Below are 24,440 nucleotides of genomic sequence, written 5' to 3' on the forward strand. Positions count from 1 at the left end.
TATATATATATATATCTGATATCCAGAATACATAAAAAGACGAACAACCCAATGAAAATACAGGCCAAGAACTTGAATAGACATTTCTCTACAGAAGATATTCAAATGGCCAATAAATATTTGGAAAGATTTTCAACATCATTAGCCACTAGAGAAATGCAAGATAAAACTACAATGAAATACCACTTCACTCTCCTAGGGTGGCTATTCTGAAAAAGACTGACAATAGCAAGTGTTGGCAAGGATGTAGACAAACAGAACCCTCATATATTGTTAGTAGGAATGTAAAACGGTACAGAAGCTGTGGAAACAGTCTGGTGTTTCCTCAGAAATTTGAACAGAATTACCATTTGACCCAGCAATTCCACTCCTAGGTATATATACCCAAAGGAATTCTAAGCAGGGACTCGGACATGTATTGTACACCAGTGTTCACCACAGCATTATCCACAATAGCCAAAAGGTGGAAACAACCCAAGTGTCCATCAACAGATGAATGGATAGACAAAAGGCAGTGTATCCCATATAAGGGAACATTATTCAGCTGTAAAAAGAAGTGAAATGCTGATACATGCTACAACATGGATGAACCTTGAAGACATCATGTTAAGTGCAACTAGTCAGACACAAAAGGACAAATGTCTGATTTACATGAAATGCTTAGAACAACAAATTCTTAGAGAAAAGTGGTTACCAGGGGTGGAGGAAGGGGAAATGGGGAGTTATTACTAAATGAGTATGAGTTTTGGTTTGGGATGATGAAATTAGTCAGGTGGAAAACGGATGTGGCTCAACAGATAGAGCGTCGGCCTACCATATAGGAGGTCCAAGGTTCCATACCCACGGCCTCCTGACCCTTTAAAAAAATAGTCTGGAAACAGACAATGACGCAACTTGCACAGTATTGGTAAAGTACTTAATGCCAACAACTATCCACTCAAAATGGTTAAAATAACTTTTATGTTGCGTATTTACTACAATAAAATAATTAGTTTTAAAAATAATTATCGAGTATCCCCCAAATGTTTTCGGTGCTGAAGATACAACAGAAAACAAAGCAATGTCCCTGCTCTCGTGGAGAGTATATTCTGCCGAAGAAGGGATAAACAATAAAATGACTATGACATCAAAGAGTGCTATAAAATATATGAAGAAAAATAAAACATGGTACGGGGACAGAACGAAGGGGGCTTGGGACGGCTCTTGGATGAGATCACCAACTCTTGTTTTTGCTCCACTGCTATCTAATGAATGGTGTGACGGGAGTGGTGAGATCCTTCATCTCGCTGAGGCCGTTTCCTAGTCTACAAACGGGGAGTTAACAATGAAATTGTTGAAAATTCGACGGGCAGATGTAAGGGGCGGAGCTTGGTAAATTCTTCCACTACAAACGTGATTTTCCAGACCAGTGCATGAAGGAGAGACGCAGGAAAGGAGATCCGGCTTCCACGTGGGAGCGACCTCCAGCTCGCACTACAGACGCTGGGCTTCGATTGCTGCAGAGGCTTCCAGGCGCGCTCGAATGGAACCAAGAGAACCTCGTGGGAAACCCAGCATCTCGGCCGCTCTCAGCGCCCGCACAGAGAACAAAGCCCAGCTCGCGGCCCCGCCCCCGGACCCTCCGGCTTCCGGCTTCAGCCCTGAACGCCTGTGCAGTGGTGACGTCATTGGGACCCAGCCAATCACGGCGCCAGGAGGGGGCGTTCTGTTATGTGTCTCAGCGCACCAATCGGCGTACACCGCTGGCTGAAACGAGGCCGCTCTGGCCAATCACAGAGGCCGTACGGCGGAAATGCGGAAAAGGCTTCTCGGGAAGATGGCACCCTTGGTCTGGCCACAAGCTGATTGGCAGGTCCTTTGACCAAAAGGTAAGCCGACCACCGCCGGCCGCCGTTCGGAAGCCGAAGCACTAAGGAGAGTGCGGGCCCGAGCTCGGGGGGCAGGGATCGCAGCCACAGGTGGACATTCCCCGGAGAACAGGAGGCGCAACCGGCAGCTCCGGAAGAGTCCGCGTCCGGCCTGAGAGGGGGCGCGGGGGCGGGAGGCCTGGAAGACCCGGATTAGCGGGGTGGGCGTGACCCATTAGGTGGGGCTTGGGGGCAGAGCTGCGGAGGGGAAGCGTTTGGGGCGCCTGGTCTGGCTCTGCCAGGTCCCGAGGTGCCGGCAGAATCAGTCCTGGGCCAAACCCCACCCCCACGAGCTCATCCTGTCCCCTTTTGCCTCCCTCGCCTCCCAGCTCTAGACTCCAGCCCCTGTCCCCTGAGCGCTGCCCTCGGATGTCCGACCGCCCAGAGTCTGCATGCGCCGTGGGGCGCCCCAGGACCAGGAGCTGGTGGGTCCGGGGCCCCCTGGGCGGGGGTCCCGGGGCGCCCCTCCTCCCGCGGGTCTCGTTGTCCCGGTCCTTGTCTTTCCCCCGGATCTAGTATTCAGGGCGGACCAGCGGAGCGGACCCCGACAGCTGCTGACCCTCTATAACCCCACAGGAGCTGCGCTGCGCTTCCGAGGTGAAGGGGTGGGCACTTGTGCTAGGGAGCTGGGAGCTGGCAACAGGACATTTGGGGGTCGGGTGGGCCGGAGGAATGAGAGCGGGAGGGTCAGATATCCAGCCTTGGAGGACCGGAAGAGTCCCGACCAGCCCTGGGATAGAAGGCCAGGGGGACTCTAGTGTCCCTCTAGGGGCAGGACTCCTGGGGGATCTGTGAGGCAATAGTAGGTGTCCGTGTGTGTCTTTCTCCCCCAGTCCTCTGCACAGCACCTGCCAAATACACAGTGTTTGACGCTGAAGGATATGTGAAGCCTCAGTCCTGCATTGACATGTGAGTAGGAGGGGATGGGGAGGCCGAGGGAAGCCAGGGCCGGAAGCCACTGTGCTGTTGTCTGAGGCCTGAGTCCTCTTCACACTGTCTCCCCCACCCTCTGTCTGCATGCTGAAGGGACACCGTCTCAGAGGGTCCCAGGGTCATTGCCTCTCACTCATTGCCTCTCCATGGCCTCTCTCCCGCCTCGGGACCAGAGTGATTCGCCACGTGGCCCCCATTCCCAGCCACTATGATGTCCAGGACCGCTTCCGCATTGAGCTGTCTGAGGAGGGGTCCGAGGGCCGAGTAGTGGGGCGCAAGGACATCCCCTCGGTTCTGAGGGGCCCGGCATACCCCCTCGAGCTTCCGGGACCGCCTGACCAAGCACCCCCCCCAGGGCCTCCTGCCTGGACGCCACCACCCACGGCCAGACACTTCCCGGAGAGTGAGTTGGGAGGCTGGGGGATCTTGAGTTCCTTAGGGAGCGAGGGGCTGGCACTGGCCTAGAGCCGAGCGGGACTAGATTGGAAGAGGTCTCCTGGGGCGGTCTTTCACCTTGTGGTGGAAACTCTCCTGGTGAGTTGGAATTTTATATCAGGTTAGGGGAGAAAAGACTTTGGCAGTTTCTGGTTTCTGCTTAGAGAAAAAGTTCTTTCTTGGCTCTAACTCCGGTACTTCTTATCATGTGCCAGCTCAGTTCAGTTCAAGGAGAAACAGGTATTGAGCAATGATGTACTAAGTGGAGCGCCAGGCATAGGGGATAGAGAGAGGTCCCTGCCTGTCAGATGGATACATGCTGAAGGCAGAGAGAAGAGAGGAAAAGGAAAGAATGCTGAAAGAGCGAAGAGAGGGGGGTCTCTCGTGCCTGTGGGGCCAGAGGCTCCGGGGGGAGGGTACACTTGAAGTGGCCTCCTGCTCCGTCTTCAGCTCCTCCCTGGAGGACCTGAGGTCTGGCTTGGGCTGGGCTTCTGATGGGCCTTGTCCCCCAGGCCCCCGCCCGCCGCTGGCCACCAGCTCCTTCGTCCTCTTCTTGCTGGCGGGCCTGGTCTCTGTGGCCTTCCTGCTGCTCCCTCTGCAGGACGAACTCGGCAGCCAACTGCCCCAAGCCCTCCACGTCTCCCTGGGACAAAAGCTGGTGGCAGCCTATGTCTTGGGTGAGCACACACAGAGCCCCAGAGAAGCGGGGTGGGGGGGTGGGACCCAGGCTCAGAGGACTGAGTGCTGAGTTGCTGTCCCCCCCCCCAGGCCTCCTCACCATGGTGTTCCTACGGACCTGAGCTTCCTGCTCGACCTCCGGGCCCCCCTCCCTGGCAGGGGCCTGAGACAGCCACTGTGACGCTCCTACCTTGCCTCAACTCCTGCCCCCTTCTCCTGCCTTCCTGACCCTTCCGCCCTCGCAAAAATACCCAGGGATTTGTACTCATTTTCCAAGTTAAATAAAAGGAATTTTAAAAATCCGAATGAGAACTGTAAGGAGCTGGCCCCTTGCTTCCCGCTTCTTTCTTGGCATCCAGGCATCCTGCAGTGCCTCCACTCCCAGGCCCAGGGGACGCAGGCCTGCAAGGCAGCAGAGGGGCCCAGCCCTGGCGCTGCGCTGCCAAGATTGTGCGGCCTTGACCAGTCATTTAATTTCTCTGAGCTTCAGGTCCCACCTCCAAAAGGAGGGAGCCAATTGGGCAAATTCATCCAAAGATCCCCCCTTAGCCCTAAAATAGGCTTTTGGCCCTAAGCCAACATACCTAAGCTTGAAAGAAACCACCAAAAATACTACCTCATCCGTGCCTGCTGTAGAACTCCAGTCTCACCACCTTGAGCCATCAGAACCTCTTCCCAAGGTACCCAGGATCTTTTCCTGCCTTTCTCCCATTTATCTGTTCATTGTCCCTTGGATGAGAAACACCAAGGTTCCTACCAAGATGGGGGAAATGGCATTGCCCGCCATCACTAGGCTGGGGGAGATCACAGCACAGAAGAATAGGAGTCTCAAAAGGCAGACGTGCAGCCCACCCGCCCCCCTCGGATGCAGTGACTGAAGGGGAGGACAGGAAGAGGACAGCCAATGACATGGGGCAGATGGTCAGCTGGGAAGAAAAAAATCAGCAAGATGTGGAGCAGGTAGAGCTCAGTGGCTAGTGTATGCTTCACATGTCTGAAGTCCCAGGTTCAATCCCTCGTACCTCCTAAAAATAAAAAAAAAGGCATCCTGGAGAATGGGAGAAAATAATTGCTAACCATATATCTAGTAAGGATTTAATACCCAAAATACAAAAGGAACTGCAACAACAAAAAAATAACCACAAAAAATCAGCAAAAGACTTATGTTAAGACTGGGCCAGTCTTTCACACCTGTGGAAGGTTATCGGTTGTTTCAGCTTCACTTTGGGGGGTCTTGGGACCTGCTCCCCTATCCTGGGAATCTTGTCTCACTCCAGATCCACCCCAGTGGGTGTGGCCCCAGTAGGCTGCAGGGAGATGGGGCTGCAGTCCAGGTCTAGGAGTAAACCCCTGTCATCAGTGACGCGTGTGTGGATGGATGGATGGCACCCACTGGCACCGGGCTGGCTGTGCCCAGGTACCCAAGATGCATTAGAGGAATCACAGGTGAACGTCCCTGCTAGCACCTGCTGGGAAAAGGGCTTTTGGCCGGTGGGAGGAGGAAGGCTTCCTGTGACACTGCTGTGAAGGGGCAGCCAAATTTATGGGACACGTACTTTTTTATTGGTATTATTTATTTCTTCCCACCCCCTTGTTGTTTGCACTTCTTGTGTCTATTTGTCTTCTTTTTAGGAGGCATCAGGAAAACAAACCTCGGACCTCCTAGGTGGGAGATGCCTAATTGCTTGAGCCACCTCCACTCCCTGCTTTGTTGTGTCTCATTATGTTTGCCTCTTTGTATTGTTGCATCATCTTGTTGTGTCACCTCACTCCACCTGCCTGTTGAGTCAGCTTGCTGTTTTGCTCATCTTCTTTAGGAGGCAGTGGGAACTGAACCCAGACCTCTCACATGGTAGGCAGGTGCCCAATTGTTTGAGCCATATTTGCTTCCCAGGCACTTTTTTTTGTTAAGATTTTTTTTTTTTAATTTCTCTCCCCTTCCCCCCCACCAGTTGTCTGCTCTCTGTGTCCATTCGCTGTGTGTTCCTCTGTGGCCGCTTCTATCCTTATCAGCAGCACCCGCAACCTGTGTTTCTTTTTGTTGGGTCACCTTGCTGTGTCAGCTCTCCGTGTGTGCGGCGCCATTCCTGGGCAGGCTGCACTTTCTTTCGCGCTGGGCAGCTCTCCTTACGGGGCGCACTCCTTGCACATAGGGCTCCCCTACTCGGGGGACACCCCTGCGAGGCACGGCACTCCTTGCGCGCATCAGCACTGCGCATGGGCCAGCTCCACAAGGGTCAAGGAGGCCCGGGGTTTGAACCTTGCACCTCCCATGTGGTAGACGGACGCCCTAACCACTGGGCCAAGTCCACTTTCCTAGGCGCTTCTTTTCTAAGGTGAGTTTTTTTGGAGAGCAGTGCTGAGCTTGCAGCAGTCAGCAAGGGGGCACATTCATTCCCGTGGCTGCTGTAATGAACAACCACAGACGTGGGGACTCAAATCAATACAAACTGGTTCTCTTGGATTTCTTGGGGTCCAGAATGACTCTTACAGGGTGTCAGCAGGGCTGCGTCCCTTCAGGAGGCTCCAGGGGGAAATCCAGTTCTTTGCCTTTTCCACTTTCTCGCGGGCACCCGTATCCCTCGGCGTTCGGCCCCTTTGTCCACCTTCAAAGCCAGCAGGGTGGCATCTTCAAATCTCCCTGCCTCCAGCCCTCGGCTTCTGTCGCCACATCCGCTCTGACTCTTGATGCTTCTATTACATTCTGCCCCTCCTCCAGTAACCCAGGGTTATCTCCCCACCTTAAGATCCTTAGTGTCACCTGCCAAGTCCCCTTTGTCTTGTAACCTTGTAACACAGTCACGGGTTCCCGCGGTCAGATGTGGACATCTGCGGAGGCCGTCGTTCTGGCTGCTACAGGAAGCGAATGGACAAGGCAGAGGCGGTTCCTGACCCTGGGGCAGGCTCCTGAGAACCCACCAAGTCAGGCTCGGGGCACTGGAGGGGACACTTCACTTCATCCTGGAGCCAAGGGCCTGGGGCCTCCCAAGCCTTAGACCAAGAGCTCTTCACTGCCCCGTGCCCGAGGGGCTGGTTAGGACCTCCCTCTCCACCTGGGAGTGGGCGAGGGGGGGGGGGGGCCTGCAACAGGCCCTAGGCTTTCTGTCAGCTGCTTCTAGGCGTGGGAGCCGGGACAGCAGCCTCGGAAACAGGGACTGAAGGTCTGGGGGTGCCAGCAGCACCCAGAACCTCCTGCCCTCGTGTAGTTTACGCCTCCTGCACTCCCCCTTCCCTGGACAAAGATCATCCAGATGGGATCCCGGGGCAGAGAAGTTCCTGGGCAGGGCCAACCGCACAGGTGTGTCCCCACTACGCCCTGCTGGGGCCCTGTGCTCAGAAGGGGGTGCTACGTGTGGGGTTCAACGTCCTGCGGGCACCGTCTTGAAATTCTCATTTCATCTCTGAAGTTAGGTTTTGTAAGTGAAGTCCAGGACAGTGGCGCGTGCAGGGCGGGGCTCGCCACCCACCTCCCCTGGCTGGGTTCTCCCGTCCTCTCAGCTCCCCCACCCCACCCAGCCCCAGCTGCCACCCTCCTTCCCCAGCAGGAACTTGAGCCCTGGGATGGTCGGCCTGAGTGCCCGCTGGGCTCTGCACTGGCCCCGAGTGCACCACTGCCCACGGGAGTGCGACCTTAAAGAGCAAATAAGAAACACTGTGACGGGAGAGTGTGGAAGCAATCAAATAAGCTTTCCCCCCTTCCTAGCAAGGGCCCTGCGTTTTGCTCTGGCCCTGCAAGTTACCCAGAGACAGGTCTGGAGCCAGCCCCCACCCCCACCCCGGATCTTTATTATTAGGTAGTTTCCTGTTTCTTGGGTAACAGGAACAGCTCAGAGTTTCCCCTGTGGCGACAGCTCCCACCGTCCCCTTCGGCCAGACTGCCCGCTCCCAGGTCTCTCCCCAGAGGGATGTGTGGGTGAGGCGGAGCGTGAGAAGAAAGCGTGAACAGACGTGGCGGGGTGGTTTACTAAGTCCAAACCCCACATGCCTCCCCCCCACAGACCCCGTGGTGGCCAGAAGGCAATGGTCCCACTTCTCGGTCCCACCAAGAGGGCCGGGTCCAGCCCTGGAGCCTTGGGGCCTTGGAGGGTGGTGTCAAGGTGTGGTGGGCCCTGCCCCCTGGTGCTGACAGCACGAGTGCAGGCCGGCCACATCGCAGGGCCAGGGATGTGGGTGTCTGTCCGCTGGGGACCCAGGGAGGGGCCGGGAGGGCTAGCGAGTTGTGCCCGGGCAGCTCCATCACCCCGAAATCGCTCTCAAGTGGGGAGAGGAGGCGCTTGCGCGTCTGGGCACAGGGGGGGCCCCAGGCGGGCCTCAGAAGTTGTTGTCGATGTTCCAGACGTCCCCGCTGAGCGCGTTGGCCGCCCCCTGCAGCGTCCAGGTGAGCAGGGCCAGCTGGCGCCGGAAGCGGCTCTCCTGGAAGCCCCCGGGGCCCTCGGTGCGCAGCAGCCGCAGGTGGTCGAGGAGAGCACCCAGCGTGTGGTCCCCATGGCCCAGGAAGATGTGGCGGAACGGGGAGTCGGCCGGCGACACGTACTGGGACAGGAAGTAGAACTCCACCTGCACGGAGGGGGGGTCAGGTCGGGTGGCAGCTCTGTCCCTGGCGCCGAGGCCTGAACGAGCCCTCCTGCCCTGCATCTAGCAGGCGCTTAATAAATCTTGTTTAGGTTAGAGATTATCAAGGGAGGGGGGAAGAGGGAAAGGGGAGTTGTTTGGCGCGTTTGGCGTGTTGGTAAATCCGCGGTGGGGGAGACGGAAACGAGGATAGGTACAGACGGATGATGATGGGTGGACAGGCAGGTAGAGATGTGCAGGTAGACACCGGGCCGCTTCCTCAAGGCCCACCTCCTCCCGACCACCCAGTCGGGGTGGGCATCCCGGGACGCCCCCAGCAGCCGAGGAGGAGGCGTCCCCTGGCTGCGTTTTGGGTTCCATCCCTTTCTACCTCCGGAGCCCCCGAGCCTCATCTAGGTCTCCCCAGTCCCTTCGGCCATTCGCTTCCCTGCCAAAAGCCTCTCGAGGAACAGCCCAGCGTCCCGCGGGTTCTCCCCTGGGTCCCGCTCCCCGCCCCTCACCTGTGCAACGGCCCCACCTCCGCCAGGTTCTCCGCCCAGAGTCGAAGGTCAGCCGGCGGCAGAGCCCCAGCTGCGCCCGCTTCTCCCGCCCTCACCCTCCGATCGAGGCGCCGCGCCCGCGTTGCCCAGGCGGCCTCACTGCCGGCCCGGTTCTCCCGCCACTTCCCTGCCGGCCACCCGGGCTCTTCTGCGCCCACAGTGGGCGGGGGCGCTTCCACCTCCACCCTCCGCTCTGCTCTTTACCTGCAGCCGCCGTTTCCAACCGCTGCAGATTAGCATCACCTGGGGGTGGGGTTAACTTGCCACCGCCTGAGGGCCACCCCGGCAGAACTGGAATCTCAGCACGCCTCGTCCCTCCGCTTACCGCGCTCATCCCCGCCCCTGGCTTCAGGCCGGACCCGAGGAGTTCAAACCAGCCCCGCGAATCCTGCCCACGGGGCACGGGAGCCCTGGACAGAACCTCACCTGGCGCACACGCACCAACCGCCTCCAAAACCTGATCCCCGCGCCGCCTCTGCTCCCAAGAGGCTCCAGGGTCGCAGGTGCGGCGGTGCCGCGGGCGGGGAGCTCCCTTGGGCCAGGCTACCTGGTGTCTACTCTCGCCTCCACCACTGACTGGGCCGGGATCTGGGGGGCGTTGGCCCCTCTGAGCTTTGGCTCCTGGGTACAATACTAGCAACCTCATAGCGTTTGGGGGAAAACGACAGAAGAAAATGAAGCAAAGCACCTGGCACATAGTAGGCCCTCAATGGCAGCTATGATGGTCACTCTCTCCTCTGCCCCCAACATCCCGTCTGGCCATTTCTCCTCAAAGGCCTCATGTAGTCTGTCCTCTCGTCCCCTCTCCCAAACGCAGATTTCATCGGCTGCATTCCCTCTTCAGGCCAGCTACACTCTGAGCAATTTCTTTCCCCAAAATTTCCCTTGCCCCCCCATCCCTACCCTGCCCAGAACCCTTCCTCATTTCCTTGATGCCCAGACCCTAAAGATCCAAACTTCTTATCCTGGCGTTCAAGGCTCCCCAAGTTGAGCCTCGACTGGCTGCCTGCCGCCCCGGGCCTCTGCTCTCCCGTCTGCGTGCTGCTCCCGAGGGAAGTGGGGCCTACTTCCCTGCCACGCCCTGCTTCTGGGTCCCTGCCCTGGAATGTCCTGCTTTCTCTGCACCAACCCAAATTCTTCTGTTCTTCAAGGCCCAAGACACAGGCTAAAGCAGGGGTCAGCAGGCTCTTCTCTAAAGGGCCAGAATATCCGTGTTTTAGGCATTGCGGAGCAGGCGGTGTGACTTTTCAACTCTGGCCCCGTTGAACGGTGGCATACAGGCAGTATGCCCACCGACGAGCACGGCTGTGTGGCCATGGTTTATTCACAAAAGCAGGCGGCAGGCCAGATCTGGCTTGTGGGCCGCAGCTTGCCAGCCCCTGGGCTGGAGCCGTGAGGCTGTCTGGGTCTGGCTCGGCCCAGGTTCCCAGCGTGGAAGTCCTGAGTCTGCAGCTCTGGACTTTTCATCTCTCTGAGGGCGGTGACTGCTGGGGGTGGGTGTCTTTTTGTGTTCCTGGGGTCTGACACAGCAGGGGTTAAAAACCAAGGTCTGTGAAGAGGGACGATGACCCCAGGGTCACAGGTGTCTTGGTGGAGGGGCAACAAAGGAAGGGGAGGAGAGAAAGAGATCAGGAGGGGGGCAGGGAGAAGGAGGAGACTAAGGAGGAGCGAGGAGAAGGGGAGAATGAGAGAGAGCAGGAGAAAGAAGCCCGGGGAGAAAGCGCGAAAGGGGCAGGTAAGCGAGCAGAAGGGATGCGGGAGGCTCAGGGGGCAGGTGGGGGCACAAGCAGGAAAAACCAGCTGCAAGGGGCAGGCGTGTTCTCAGAAAGCCAAGCACGCGTGCGCTCTGCGCCCCGTGCATGCTTCTAGGGTGCCCTCACCCCAGCTCGCTGAGGGCCTCTTGCTTATATTTTTGCTCTCTAGCTCTTTCTCCATGCCCAAAGTCCCGAACACCCCTTTTCCCACCATCAGAGAATTGAGGGGCTGAGTTCAGCAAGTGCGGAAATGATAGGAAGAGGTGGGGCTGGAACTGGAGTTAGGGCAGGTGCGGTGGAGGGAAGGTGCAAAGTATTCAAAGCTAAGCAGGAGGGATCTGCCAGGGAGTAATAGCTTGTACAACTTTCACAACACCTCCTCTGGGCAGCCTTTCTGGATTTCACCCATCTCAAGGGTGAAGAAGGAAGAGAGGTCTCATTTGCTGAATTTCTTTACCTCTTTGCACCTCCCAGCCCAGGACCTCGTGTCTCTCGTCCTGTGGACCACTGTGTCCACGCTTTGTCTCTCCAGAGGGGCGGGGAGGAAGTAGGGGGCCACGTGGGCCATGCGGGTGTGGGGATGAAGGGAAGCGCCTCGGCCCAGTCCCTACACATGGGCCGGGTGAGGGTGACTGTGCCCAAGGGGCCTGCCTCCCGGTGGCTAAGGTCCCCCCGCCTGGCGGGCTGTGAGCGCCCGCGCACCAGGGGGAAGGGGCGGGGCCGCGCGGGCCTCACCCGCATGATGCGCACGTTGTACATGCGCATCAGCCGCTCGTCGCTGTCCTCCGAGCTGTAGATCTCCTTCCGCAGCTTCTCGGCCGCCCGGATGTAGTCTCCCCGCGCCGAGTACACCCACTGCAGGGTCAGCCCGCGGGCCTGAGGGCGGAGGCGAGGGCTGGGCCGGGCAGCGGGGGCCTGGGCAGCACCCCCCGACAGGGAGCAGGGTCAGGGCGCGGGGCAGGGGGACGCGGCTGGGACCCTGGGCCCGGCAGGGGCCGGGAGGGGGAGGGGGAAGAGTGCCGGGCTGGGCCGCGGTGAGGGGCCTTCGGAGGGGTAACGGGGCCAGAGGGGACGAGAGCCCGGGGGCGGGGGGTGCAGGGGGCCCGCCTGGCCGGGGCACCAGCGCCCCCCACCCCCCGAGGCGGGGCGCCGCGCGGGCGTCCTGGACCTTGAGATCCCCCGCGAACTCGTTGAGGCTGCCCATGTGCCTGAGGGCGACGTCCCCGTAGCAGCCGAAGTCGAGGGGCAGCAGGTGGTCGTGGCTGAGCCGGATGAGGAGCAGCCCCGCGAGGCGGGCCACGGCCTGGGCGACGGCGGGCAGGCGGCCCCGCAGCGCCGCGTGCAGGTTGTCGTACGTGTCCTCCTTGGTGTGCAGGAACGGGTACGCCTGGCCGTCCTGAGGGGACAGCGCGGGGGCTGGGCCAGGGGCGCCGGGAGCCGGGCGGAGGGTCCGGGGTCGGGGGTTCTGGGTGGGGGGGGGAGGGCGCGGCGGGCTCACCTCCAGGAAGGAGAACTCCACGGCTGGGACCCCCGCGTAGGCCGTGAAGGAGTAGGCGCTGCTGTCCATGGGCAGGGGCCGGATCCTGGCGGCAGCGGGGAGGGGGGTGGTTCAGTGGAGCTCCGTGGGCTCCCGCCCCCCCCATTCTCACGCCTGGCCTCCCCCTACCCCCACTTACACCTCCGCATCCCAGCTGGAGTTGGTGAACACCACCTGCTCATAGAGGGTCTGCCCGCTGCGGTTAGGGGAGTCCACCTGGGGGCAGGTGGGGGCGCAGTGAGGCCCTGCCCCCCCTTCCCAGGCGCCCCCCCTCCCCAGTCTGACCGCCCACCGCCTGCGCCCCCTGGCCCCGCCCTTGCCTGCTTCAGGATGCTTTGGATGAGGTTGGTGAGAAGGGGACTGGTCTTGGCGTGGAACCTGTCGTCTCCTGAAGGGAGGGGAGGGGACAGACGGAGGCTCAGGGCCTGCCCCGGGCGTGGGGGTGGACCCAGGGCCCAGGAGGTGGCATTGCCGGGGCTCACCCAGCACTGCGTTGTCCAGGCTCACATAGACGACGGCTTTGAGGTGCAGGACGCTGAGGTAGCCCTGTGGGTGAGGAGGGGTACAGTGTGAGCACCCCCAGCCTCTCGCCACTGCCCGGCTCCCCTGCCCAGGCCCTCGCCGTCACCTCCAGCCACTCCGTGGAGCCCACGCTCCCAAAGTCGCCTCCATCCCAGCTGACAAAGAGAAGACTCCTGCGGGGCTGGAAGCCTAAGGGAAGCGGGAGAGGAACGGTGGGCTCACCTGGGGTGGGGGGCAAGCACAGAGCCCCTCTTTGTCCTCTGACTGTCCTGGCTCCCTGATTCCGGGGTCTCCCTCTGCACAGACCTCCAGCCCAGCCCGGGGCTCACCCCGAGTCCACCCGACCCCATAACGCGATGGTGGCGTGCAGCGGCATTATGTCCTCAGGCCCACGGGGCACCGCTCTTCCATTGTTAGCGGAGGACGTGGAGGTGGCGTCACTGCCCCTCAGCCCCAGAGCCACCGTCCCCGGCCCATGGCTCACCATCGCTCACCATGGAGGAGAAGGTCCGCACCAGCTCCAGCAGAATGGCGGTGCCCACCGCAGACTTGGCCGCTCCCGGGCCCCACGCGTCCCTCTGAGCCCCGATGACAACATAGTGGTCTGGGGGAGGGGGTGGTTGGGGCCCACCTCGTCCTGGTGGTACCCAAAGGCTTCTTCCACCTGGGGGAGGGTGGGTGCTCCCCGGGCCTCCAGTGGTCTCTGTCTCACAGCCCTTCACATCTCTGCAGCCCCAGCCCTGCAAACTCCACTGTCCCTAAAGAGACCCCTTCACCCCCCCAAAGGGCCTGCTGCATCTGCAGGGCGCCTGGGGTCGGCAGGCCCCAAGGGATTCTAAATCCTTCTCCACCCACCCCTTTCCCTGACTCCCACCACCAGCATTCCTCGTCCCGGGCTCCCTGCACCTCTGCCTAGGTACACTTGGGGGCCACACTCCCAGCTGCTTTTGTCGCCCACTTGCTTGCTCTTCACTGCTGCCTGCCGCCTCTAGTTACGCTGGGAAGTGCCCCTCACCTAAGCCTTCGCCCCCTCGTGCTCCAGCCTCTGCTCTAGCGCAGTTCTAAGCTGTGCTTGCTCCCCCCCCAGTGCAGGGTAGCTCACTACCGTGCAGACCACCCCTTCCGGCTCTGGACTCCTTGGATTGGGAGGTCCCTCACGGCCACGGCCATGGCCCCAGCTCGGCCTCGGTTTGCCGGCCTCCCTCCCTCCTGGCGCTGACCCCTGCCGCCCCGTCCACTCCAGGCAAAGCTGCCCTGCCCTCGCGGGCACCACTCCTGCCCCCTCTGCTGGGCTTCGTGCCCAGCCCCATCTCCAGCCAGCACCTGTGAGCAGCGGCCCCCGGAGCCTGGGGGGATGATGCTGGGTGAGGGAGGCAGCCCACCTGGTTCGGAGCGGCCCTCGATGCACCCGAAGATGTTGCTGATGGGCGTGGAGACCCTGCGGTTGTGGACCCCTAGGAGCAGGCCGGGCCCGGGGCCCAGGCGATAAGGGGAGCCTGGGAGGCGCCCCTGCCATTCCTGGGGGGCCACAGGACCTTCGAGCTTCCTAGGTGAGGGGCAGAAAGAGTTGGACATGGCAGAGGCTTAGGATATAGAAGAACCCCAATTGCCCCCCACCCCAGCTTTCTCTCCTTCCCACCGCCTGGCCTGCCTGGGGGTGGGAGGGAAAAGCGGAGGGCAATGCAGCCAGGGCCGTCTTGAACAGTTGTGCAAGTCGCATCCTGCTCAAGGGGGCCCCCCAGAGATGGGGGTGGTGGAAGCTGGAATGCAGATGAGCTCGTTACCTAACTGGACCCTGACAAGAGGGTGTGTGGGCTCAGAAGGGGCGCCTTTTCCAATTCCCCGAGGCACCCTCGGGCCAGCCACAGCCTCCCTCTCCCCGCGGCCTCCTCTCCTGGGCCCCAGGTGCCGCTCACCTCAGCAGGTGGGAGGCCACGTCTGCACTGATGGGCTGCGCTGGGATGCTGGGGAGGCCCGAGGACTGGACTGGAGGGAACTGGGTTTGATTGAAGGAAGGGAAGCCAGGGGTGTAGGGGTCCCCGGTCCCCAGGTGCACCTGGAGGAAGAGGGGTGCCCCCGCTGAAACTGCAGGCGGGACTCCCAGGAGAGCAGCGAGGCAGCCCCATCCAGGAGGCGCTGCCCCGGGGTCCCTGGCCCGCGCTGCCCACCTGCCCAGACTCACGTGTCCGTACACAGCCCGGTGGCTGGACAGGCTCAGTTTGTGTGCGTCCCAGGACAGGTCTGCTGGGTCAGGGTAGATGAGCACGCCGCTGGCCCCAAAGGCCTGGGCGCTGGCCACCTGGCGGAGGGACAGGGCTACAGGCCACCTCCCAGGGAAAACCCATTGCCAAGGGCGGGAGAAGCAGGTTCCAAGTGAAACGGGCCAGCCTTGGAGCTGCACCCATGGGACCCGCCTGGCCCAGGGAGCACCCTGCCGGGCAGCGCCGCCCCACTCTCCGACCTTCCAGCCAAGCCTTGGCATTCCTCAAACTCTCCCATATCCCCGAGTCACCCCACATTCCCCGTCGCCTCACTCCTCCAGAATTTTCGCAACTGCCTTTGTTCCCTGCCAACACTCTCTTTCAGTCCTCTCGGTTCTTTCCTTTCTCCTTCTGACAACCTTCTAGAGTCTACTCATTGGCCCCCTCCCTCTGGTTCCCCGCCCTCCCCCTCCCCCCAGGCAGGGACCCTCACCTTCTGGGCAAAGCTGACCTTCCCCACGCGCACCAGCAGGAGGCGCCCCGCCGGCTCCACGCCCTGGGCCCGCAGGTCCTGCAGGTCCGCCGGCCGCCCGTAGTGGGCGTACACCAGCTGTCCCTGGGGGGGCGGGGGCAGACTGAGGCGCGCCCCCCGCGCCCCCCTCCAGCTCCAGGGGGAGGCCCGGGCGGCCGCCGTCCCGGGGGCGGGGCAGGGGCGCTCACCGTGGCGTTGCCCGCGGCGCTGTAGGGACAGTACACGTCGGGGTCCTCCAGCGGCAGCGGCTCGCCGGCCTTCCCGGCCGCGCCGACCCAGTGCAGCGTGTTGGGGTGAGCCCTAAGGAGCGGGGGTGGTGAGCGCCGCCCCGCGCCCCCGCGCCCCCGCGCCCCCGCGCCCCCGCGCCCCCGCGCCCCCGCGCCCCCGCGCCCCCGCGCCCCCCGCGCCCCCGCGCCCCCGCGCCCCCGCGCCCCCGCGCCCCCCGCGCCCCCGCGCCCCCCGCCCTCACCGGTCCGGGAACTGCAGCCCCACGTAGTGCGTGTCGGCCCACACGTGGTCCAGCTTTTGGCGGGAGAACGCCGCGCGGATGTCCTGGGCCAGGGCGGCCATCCCCGCCGAGCCGGCCGCCCGCTCGCGAAGGCTGGTCTGCCTGCGCGGGGGAGAGGCGGGGTGGCGCGGGCTGGGGCCTGAGGGCACCAGGAGCAGAGGACAGGAGCGGGGCTGGGTGCCAGAGACGTGGGGTGGCTCGGCTATGGGCAGCGAGGTTCCTCCTCCTCGAACCCCCCCCCCACTGACCCCATCACCATCTGGGCCCGGAGGGTCTCCAAGGCCTCCTGCCTGACACCTTAGCCCCCGGTGCCAGGCGTCCTGTCCACCATCCTCCAGCTCAGGCCAAACTTGCCAACCCTCTGCTGCCCCAGAGCTACCCAGCAGTGGCAGCGCATCCGCCATCTCCCCAGTTCTCTACCTGGGCCACCCCGAGGCTCTGCCTCCTGGAGACCTCACCCGCCTTCTTCCATAGTCACCACCTAACAAGACTCCTTGTCACCTGAGCCGTCCCTGCCCTGCCTTCCATTTCACTCCTGCCACCGGCTGCCTGCGCATGCCTCTGCGCGCGGTTCTCTGATGCTTTCCATAGCAAACAAACCTCCCTCCCTCCTCCTCACCACAGCACACCCCTCCTAGCTCCTGCCTTGGCAGAAATCCGGCTCTCCAACCAAGTCTCCCATGGCCCTCTTAAGAGAAAGCCATCAGTGTCCCTCACCTGGGGCTTGGAGGGGAGGCTTGCCCCTGCAGCCACTTTTCAAATTTCTGATCGTTCCACCACAGGTAAAACTATTCCTTCCAAGGCCCTGCCATCCAGCTCTGCCACCCTGTGCCCCTCTGCACTGCTCACTGCTCGTTCCCCGAGGACTTTGGCACCTGGCCTCGCGTGGTTTGCCACACCTTCTAAATGCATGTGGACGCGGGACCCTGGTCTAAGCCACCCCCTCCCCCTTCGCAGGGCTCACAAGAACGACTGCGATCCCAGCCACGAAGTGGCTTCCTCGATTCCATTCCTGTCCTCTCCAGGGACTCAAGTGTTTGTCTGAAAATGCACAGGTGTCCAGTACCAACGAAAAGGGTATATAAAATACAGCGGTGGGCACTGTGGAAGAAACCAGAAACTAGGCGTACACGCTGAAGTGTAGATGGGCCTTTCAAGTACAGCGGTCTTAAGTTAAAAAAATGTCTAAATGAAGCACACACTAAAGTTTGTTGGGGGTGATGGAAAAGTTTGGAAATAGAGAGTGTCAATGATTGCACAACATGGTGCATGTAATTACTGCTACTGTGCTGTACATTTAAAAGTGGCTAGGGGAGCAGGCGTAGTAGCTGAGATGTTGAACACCTGTTTCCCATGTACAAGGTCTCGGGTTCAATTCCGGTGCCTTCTAAAAATAAATAAATAAAAACAAAAATGGTTCGATATCGTCCCAAATCCCTCAAGACTGAGGAATGAGCAAAAGTTGGGGGGGAGTATAACCACTGAGCACAGCAGATGTATTGTTATTGTAGTTATTATCCTGTGTTAACTGAGTAACTTGTAGCATTGATATAAAAAGGCATTTTTTAAATTGAAAAAAAAAAGGTTAATGTGGTAAACTTTATGTTTTATATATTTATTACAATAAAACTGTAAACACACGCACAGGCTAAAGATAATCACCACTGAATAGGGAGTCTTGGGGTGATCATTTTTTTTCCATGTTGCTTAAATTTTAAAATAACGAACCTATGGCAATTTTACAGAGACAATAATGCTTTTTAAATTGATGTATACACGTGAAACATTACGTACATGACAAAACCACAGGAGTATTTAAAGGTACACACACATCAGACACATTGGAGGAGAGGCTCCTGGGGAGGGGACAGAGAGGCGCGCTCAGGGAAGAGGGAGGAAATTAAACAGAAGGACTCTTGCTCTGGCCAAGAGAACATTGGGAAGGAGCAACTCCATTCTTTGCACTTAACACACACCCGCAAAAAAAAAAAAAACTTGCCCCCCTCCCATCTATTCATGATATTCTCTTGCTCGAAACTCTTCAGATCATTCTCTTTGCACTTGAACTAAAATCCCAAACAGCTCATGCAGCCAGTGGAACCCGTTAGGGCCTGAGCTGTGTCTATCTTCCCGGCTGAACGACCTTCTCTCACTTCCTTGAATAGGCTGCAACCTTCCCGCCCCAGACCCTTTGCACATGCTGCCTCTGGCCTGGAATGCTTGCCCACATTCTCTTTGCCTTTTTGCCTTGGTGAGCTACTCATCCCTGAGGTCTCAGCCTGTCCCTTCCTCCAGGAAGCCTTCTCTGACCTGCAATCTAAGGCATTCATCACATCCTTTCCTTTTCTTTCAAAGTTATGATCCCAGTAATCAGGATGTAGTCATTAGTGTAATTATTAGTTTAATACCATTTCCTCCAATGGACTATAAGCACCACGGGGGCAAGATCCAGACTGCTTGGTTCTCTGCTTTGTCACTACCACCTGGTACCTACCACGTGGTGCCAGGATATAGTGCCTTATACTCCACTTCTGGAATATTTTTCCATTGAGGATTTTTAAACAACTACTAAGTGCCAGGCACTCTGGCAAGTTCTGGGGGCTCCAAGATAAAGAGGACACAGTTTATCAGATAAATCTTAATGGCTCCAGAATCCCACTCTCTTCGCAGGGTCCAAGTAGTTCCCTTCCCATCACTAAACTTGCTCTTCATGCCCGCAGAGTGCTCCAGACTTCCCCATTTCCCATCTATCAGCTCCTCCCTGGCTTCTGTATCTTCCCCATTCAGCCTGGAGCTGCCATATCACGTCATTGCTGTTCCCCACCCACGGCCTCCCTGCCTTTTGAGGGCACCCACAGTGCTTTTGAGGGCACCCACACCGTCTACCGGCCCAGCCTATACTCAGACTATCAAATGCTGCTCAAGGAAAAAAAAATTAACCCTGAATGCTGTCAATGCCACAAACTTAAGGTCTTTCAGCAAGCTGGACCCAGCAGTCTATCAAATATACCTTTATCAAGTATAGCATTGATCTTATGAAGGTGAGGAAATCTATTAATACAAGTTCTACATAAACGTTAAGGGGAAAAATCATATCATCTCAGTATCTTCTGGAAAACATATATTTAAAAATTCCATACCTGTTCCTCCTTTCTGATCATTAAAATAAAATAAGTTTTGGTAAGCTAGGAATAGAAGGAAATTTCCCTAATTTGCTTTTAAAAAGCTATCCAAGGAAGCAGATTTGGCTCAACTGATAGAGCATCCACCTACCACATGGGAGGTCCAGGGTTCAAACCCAGGGCCTCCTGACCCAGGTGGTAAGCTGGCCCATGCACAGGGCTGATGCACACAAGGAGTGCTGTGCCACACAGAGGTATCCCCCACAGAGGGGAGCCCCATGCGCAAGCAGTGCGCCCCATAAGGAGAGTACCCTGTGCAAAAAAAAGTGCAGCCTGCCCAGGAGTGGCACTGGACACACGGAGAGTTGATGCAGCAAGATGATGCAATAAAAAGAGACACAGGCCCAAGTGCAATGGCAAAGACCAAAAAAGAAGGAAGGTCCAACAATGAGCCCTTGATACTAATGACTATACTTGTAAGCCTGTGCTCCTGAAATAAGAACAAGGCCTAGAGCTGCAGGGTGCCTAAAAGTTACCTCCTGAGAGCCTCCGTGTTACTCAAATGTGGCCAGTCTCAAAGCCAAACTCAGCACCTAAATGCGTTGCCTTCCCCCCAGCATGGGACATGACTCCCGGGGATGAGCCTCCCTGGCACTGAGGGATTACTACCAAGTACCAGCTGATGATGTAACTAGAAAATGACCTTGAATAAAGGGGTCAACTCGGACCAGCAGAATATCTCAGTCTACATATAATACCAGGAGTTAAAAATGCTTTTTGACCTGAATAAAAGGGGGAAATGGAAAGGACAAATGAGTTTATATGGCTATGAGTCTCCAAAAAGATCTGGGAGGTTATCAGAGGGGTTGCCCTTATGCACACCTGAGCAGAGTCCCAGAGACAGATAAAAGTAGATGCAATCCCAGGTATTGGTGGTTCTGAGGGCTGCAGAGACCCACAGGTTCTATGGTCATGGCAGATGGAGTTCAGTGCCATGTCAGTTGGCCCTACTTCGGAGTTTGTGTTTCTGTGTGATGGAACTGGACTCAGATGTGATCTTTGTCCACAAGCCTCTCCTGTTACTCTTACCAGAACAGCGTAGTTGGTGCTGGGGTTTAGTGTCTACCCAGGGGACCTGAATCTCTGGACTGACCATGTGGTAGCCAGGCCCTGGGTCACAACAGACTTGCAGCTCCTACACTCTGGTTTATTGGACTTACCCCACTCAGCTAACATGGAGGTGAAGAAGGTCAACCACTACACCAGGGAGCCAAGAGTGCCTATAACTGAAAGCAGGAGAATTGCATCCAGCATCCATGTGGAATCTAAGCCCCCTCTTGATATAGATGTGGAGTGGACACAGCCATTCTAGGGTCCACAGGATGGAGGAATAGAGAATGGATTAGAGTGGGCTTACTGATATTCTATTCATGAACTATTGTGATTAGTAATCGAAGAAAATGTGGCATTGGTGTGGAGAAAGTGGCCATGGTGGCTGCTGGGGATAGGGAGTGGAAGAAGAGATATGATGTGGGGGCATTTTTGGGGGTTGGAGTTGTCCTGGGTGGTGCTGCAGGGACAGTTACCAGACATTGTATGCCCTCCCATGGCCCACTGGGTGGACTGTGGGAGAGTGTGGGCTATGGTGTGGACCATTGACCATGAAGTGCAGCGGTGCTCAGAGATGTATTCACCAAATGCAATGAATGTCTCATGATGATGGAGGAGGTTGTTGTTATGGGCGGAGGAGTGGGGTGAGGGGGGTGGGGGGTATATGGGGACCTCATATTTTTTTAATGTAACATTAAAAAAATAAAGAGAAAAAAAAAAAGAGACACAGATTCCCAGTGCTGCTGACAAGAATCCAAGAGGACACAGAAGAACACACACAGCGAATGGACACAGAGAGCAGACAACGGGTGGCAGGGAAGGGGAGAGAATAAAAAATAAATCTTAAAAAAAAAAAAAAGCTATACAAATGAAAAAAAGAATACAGAAAAAAAAAAGTCTGGAGCAAAATTCATACTCAATGATAAAATATTACAAAAACATTCCTATTGAAGTCAGGAAATAGACAAGGACACCTGCTATCACTACTGCCAGTCATGTCCTCTCCAATGCAATAAGGCATGAAAAATAAACAAGAGAAAAAGAGGATCTGCATCTCTCACTAATAGCTCATATTGTTGTCTACTTAAAAGACCCAGAAGAATCCACTAGAAAACTATTCTGGAACCCAAAGAGGGCTATGGCCTGGCCTGACTGCCCCTCAATCTGGGAAGCTCCTTTCCTCTAGGGAAAGGTGACTCTGCAGCAGGACAAAAGAATTACAGGTCTACTTGAGAGTGGTTGAGAGGGCAGAGTTTTATGTTGCATATATGTTTCAAAGAAAAAAAAAATGACTAAAGATACAAGAACAATTAATCCAACTAATAATAGCGGAGAAAAGACCCCAAGCACATTATTGGGATATATGAAAGAAAAAAAAAAAAAGACCAAGAAAATAGACTGTAAGCTTTATATCAATGTAAAATTGCTTGAACCTGATAACTGTACTTAAAGGGGTTACGTAAGTGAAGATTTTTGTTCTCATGAAATGGAAGTAGTAAGTGTTCAAGGAACTTGATAGTTCAAGGAGCAGAGAACCTGCTCTCAAATATTTAGAAAATAAAGATAAGATAGGTAGAATGGTACAGCAAAAGTGGCAAAATATTCAAAGTGGGTGGCTCTGGGTATCTGGGAGGGAGGGGGGAGGGGGGGTTGGTGTTCTCTGTATGGGATTTGTTATTATTTTTGCAACTGTCCAGAAAACTTGAAAAGCTGCCACAGATCAAAATCTCAGCTCCCTGGAGTGCCAGGAAAGATATGGGTCTGTCCTACCTCGTGTCTCTCTGCTGGACCCCCCCTTCCTCATTCACAGTCAGCTCTGTCCTTTCTCCCATATGCCAGGATCACTCTCCCCTCTGGAACCGCCCTCCCTGCTCTCGACACCTGCCACCTGCCATCCTTCCCAGGACCCCTGAGCAGGGGGCCAGGAGGAAGGGCTCAGAAGGGGGACCCAGACATGGGGGTCCTGGATGAGGAAGAAGGGAGGCTGAGTCTGAGCAGGTGAGGGGAGAACGGTGACCCTTACCTCATGGTGTCCTCCAGGTGCCCCTCCCCCAGCAGCCGCAGGAACATGGCCTGGAGGTCGCTCCAGTACAAGGTGCCCTGGTGGGGGTCCAGGCCTGGCTCGTAGTTGACGTCCTCGCTGACCACCAACACGGAGTCCCCGCATGTCTGGCAGGACCCTCGGAAGGCCACGTATCCCAGAAGAAAGGCTAGCAGGTAGCACGACGGGGAGACTTCTTGAGCCCCCTCTGGACACCGGCACTCCCCCCTTCCAAGGCCCTGCGCTGGGGGAGGGGCATGATTCTCACCCCCGGTGAAGATCAGCAGGGCCATCAGGACCAGGTAAGGGGCAGCCCTCCGTCCTGCTGCTGCCCAGGATCCGAGGTTCTGCTGCCTGGGCCTAGAGCCTGGGGGCTCGGGGCCCCTCAGCTCCATGGGGCGAAAGTGGGCAGGCGGCTCGGACCCCTCCTCCCCGTCGTCGTCCTCCTCTAGGCGCCCCTGCTGGGTGCCTTCCACACGCCTGTAGATGGTCTGAGAGGGTCGTGGAGACAGCCCTTGCTGTGGGGGATGGGGTGGGCATGAGATTGTGGGGAGAGACCTGGCAACAATTGTGTTAGTGGCTTTGGGGTACAAATGACTACAAGGAAGGGAGGGGGGGGCCTGAGGGGCAGCCTGGGAGGGAGGGGCCAGGAGGTGTGAAGGGAAGGGGCCAGTTTGGAGGGTTGGGGTGGGGGCTCAGGGACCTGGAGAGAAGGCCTAAGGTGTCCCCCAGCCCCACTCAGTCTTACCGCTCTCCAGAGTGGACCCCAAAGTCGCTCCATGTTCCTGAGCCCTGCAGGCTGTCCCCCCACCCCCCAGTGATAAACCGTTTGTGGGAGCCCAGAGAGGGCCCCTTATCAGCCAGGGCAGGCCGAGCCTGAGGCAGGCCCTTCCTCCCCACCTCCACCCCCCAAGGGTGTGGGGGGAGTCCTGGCCTCAGCTCAGCCTTCCAGACCCGGCCCCCCAGAGCAGGAGGGTCTGTGCTCTCCCCCCCCCAATCCCTCCACAGCCCCACTCCTGCGCCTTCCTTGCAAAACAATCCATTTTTGACCTCAGGGCAGACTTTGGCCTCTTCGTTCCCGTCAGGGGTGGGGGAGGGGGCTGCTGGCTGGGAAGAGGGCGATATGGGTGCCCCCTCCCCTCTCTGGTCTTCACCCCTACCAGTGTCCTTGGGGACCCCTTCCTAAGCCCCCCACACCCACCTGAAGGCCCACCACGAGGACCCCTGCCCCTCCTCATCTTGCTGGCAGGCTCCCGGTGCCCAAGCCCTGTGACAATGACCTGCCCTTCCTGTCCTGGCCCCTGCCCCAGTGGGATCCAGAGGCGGAGCGCCACAGTGGGGTAACCTGGGGGGGTGGGTCTGGCCATGTGGATGCCTGTCTCACCGAAATCAGGCTCTACTGGCTGCTGGGGATGGAGGGGGTACGGGAGGGAGCCCATGGTCAGGAGGATCCGGGCTCCGGGAGGATTTGTGGGTCAGAGCCCACGAGGTGAGGGGAAAAGGTCCGGGCCAAGGTGTGGGCAGAGTTGGGTGACCTTGGACCAGTCACGCTCCCCCCACCCCCGGGGCCCAGCTCCTCTTTGGTGACCAAAAGACTTGGGTTCCACGGGTTTCGGTCTCCCGGGGGTCTCGGCCTCTCTGAGAGCCTGATGGAAGGCCATATGCCTTACCCCAGAAACCCTTCCCGGGCACAGCCCACCAAGTTTTACCTACAATTCCAGGCAGGGGGCGCAGACCCCCCAGCCCGGCCGAGGACCCCAGGACAAGCAGCTCTGGAACAGAAGGGCTCAGGGGCCCCTTGGGGGTCTCCCGTGGGAGACCTCAGCTCCTGAGCCTCCGGGACGCGCCAGTCCCCCAACTCCCCGCTCCATTGCGGTCACCGCCGACGGCCGCGGGAACGAGGAGCGCCGCGCCGCGCCGGCTCACCTGAGCTGCGGGGCCCCGAGCGCGCGAGCCAGGCTGCCCGGGAGCCCCGCCCCCGGCACGAGGCCCCGCCCACCGCAGGCCCCGCCCAGGCCCGGGCCTTCCCGTGCCCCGCCCCCGCCCGCC

At 58.3% G+C, this 24,440-nt stretch overlaps 2 protein-coding genes across 7 annotated transcripts; one reads left to right on the forward strand and one right to left on the reverse strand.

Moving 5' to 3' along the window:
* Positions 1–1,754: 1,754 nt before the first annotated feature.
* On the forward strand, positions 1,755–4,255 carry MOSPD3 (motile sperm domain containing 3). 2 transcript variants are annotated; one of them, XM_004457149.5, is made up of 6 exons: positions 1,755–1,868; positions 2,237–2,504; positions 2,741–2,816; positions 3,014–3,243; positions 3,788–3,952; positions 4,044–4,255. In XM_004457149.5, exons 2-6 carry the CDS (start codon positions 2,300–2,302, stop codon positions 4,073–4,075), a joined length of 708 nt encoding a protein of 235 aa, XP_004457206.1. In that variant the 5' UTR covers positions 1,755–1,868; positions 2,237–2,299; the 3' UTR covers positions 4,076–4,255. The 2 variants fall into 2 exon arrangements, with proteins under 2 accessions (XP_004457206.1, XP_012380100.1); XM_012524646.3 differs by lacking the exon at positions 1,755–1,868 and adding an exon at positions 1,873–1,958.
* Positions 4,256–7,898: 3,643 nt separating this feature from the next.
* On the reverse strand, positions 7,899–24,360 carry TFR2 (transferrin receptor 2). Of its 5 annotated transcripts, none has more exons than XM_058285874.2 (19): positions 24,318–24,360; positions 23,140–23,190; positions 22,660–22,909; positions 22,374–22,560; positions 16,080–16,220; positions 15,799–15,910; positions 15,572–15,694; positions 15,060–15,176; positions 14,794–14,933; positions 14,260–14,423; positions 13,362–13,481; positions 12,984–13,066; positions 12,838–12,901; positions 12,676–12,743; positions 12,495–12,571; positions 12,317–12,401; positions 11,987–12,214; positions 11,554–11,694; positions 7,899–8,510 (listed from the first exon to the last, which is right to left on the reverse strand). In XM_058285874.2, exons 2-19 carry the CDS (start codon positions 23,170–23,172, stop codon positions 8,265–8,267), a joined length of 2,379 nt encoding a protein of 792 aa, XP_058141857.1. In that variant the 5' UTR covers positions 23,173–23,190; positions 24,318–24,360; the 3' UTR covers positions 7,899–8,264. The 5 variants fall into 5 exon arrangements, with proteins under 5 accessions (XP_058141857.1, XP_058141856.1, XP_058141855.1 ...); XM_058285873.2 differs by having other exon boundaries at positions 24,105–24,338; XM_058285872.2 differs by having other exon boundaries at positions 24,101–24,337.
* Between the last annotated feature and the right edge of the window lie 80 nt (positions 24,361–24,440).

Source organism: Dasypus novemcinctus, chromosome 23 (assembly GCF_030445035.2).
Source record: "Dasypus novemcinctus isolate mDasNov1 chromosome 23, mDasNov1.1.hap2, whole genome shotgun sequence".
Lineage (NCBI taxonomy): Eukaryota > Metazoa > Chordata > Mammalia > Cingulata > Dasypodidae > Dasypus > Dasypus novemcinctus.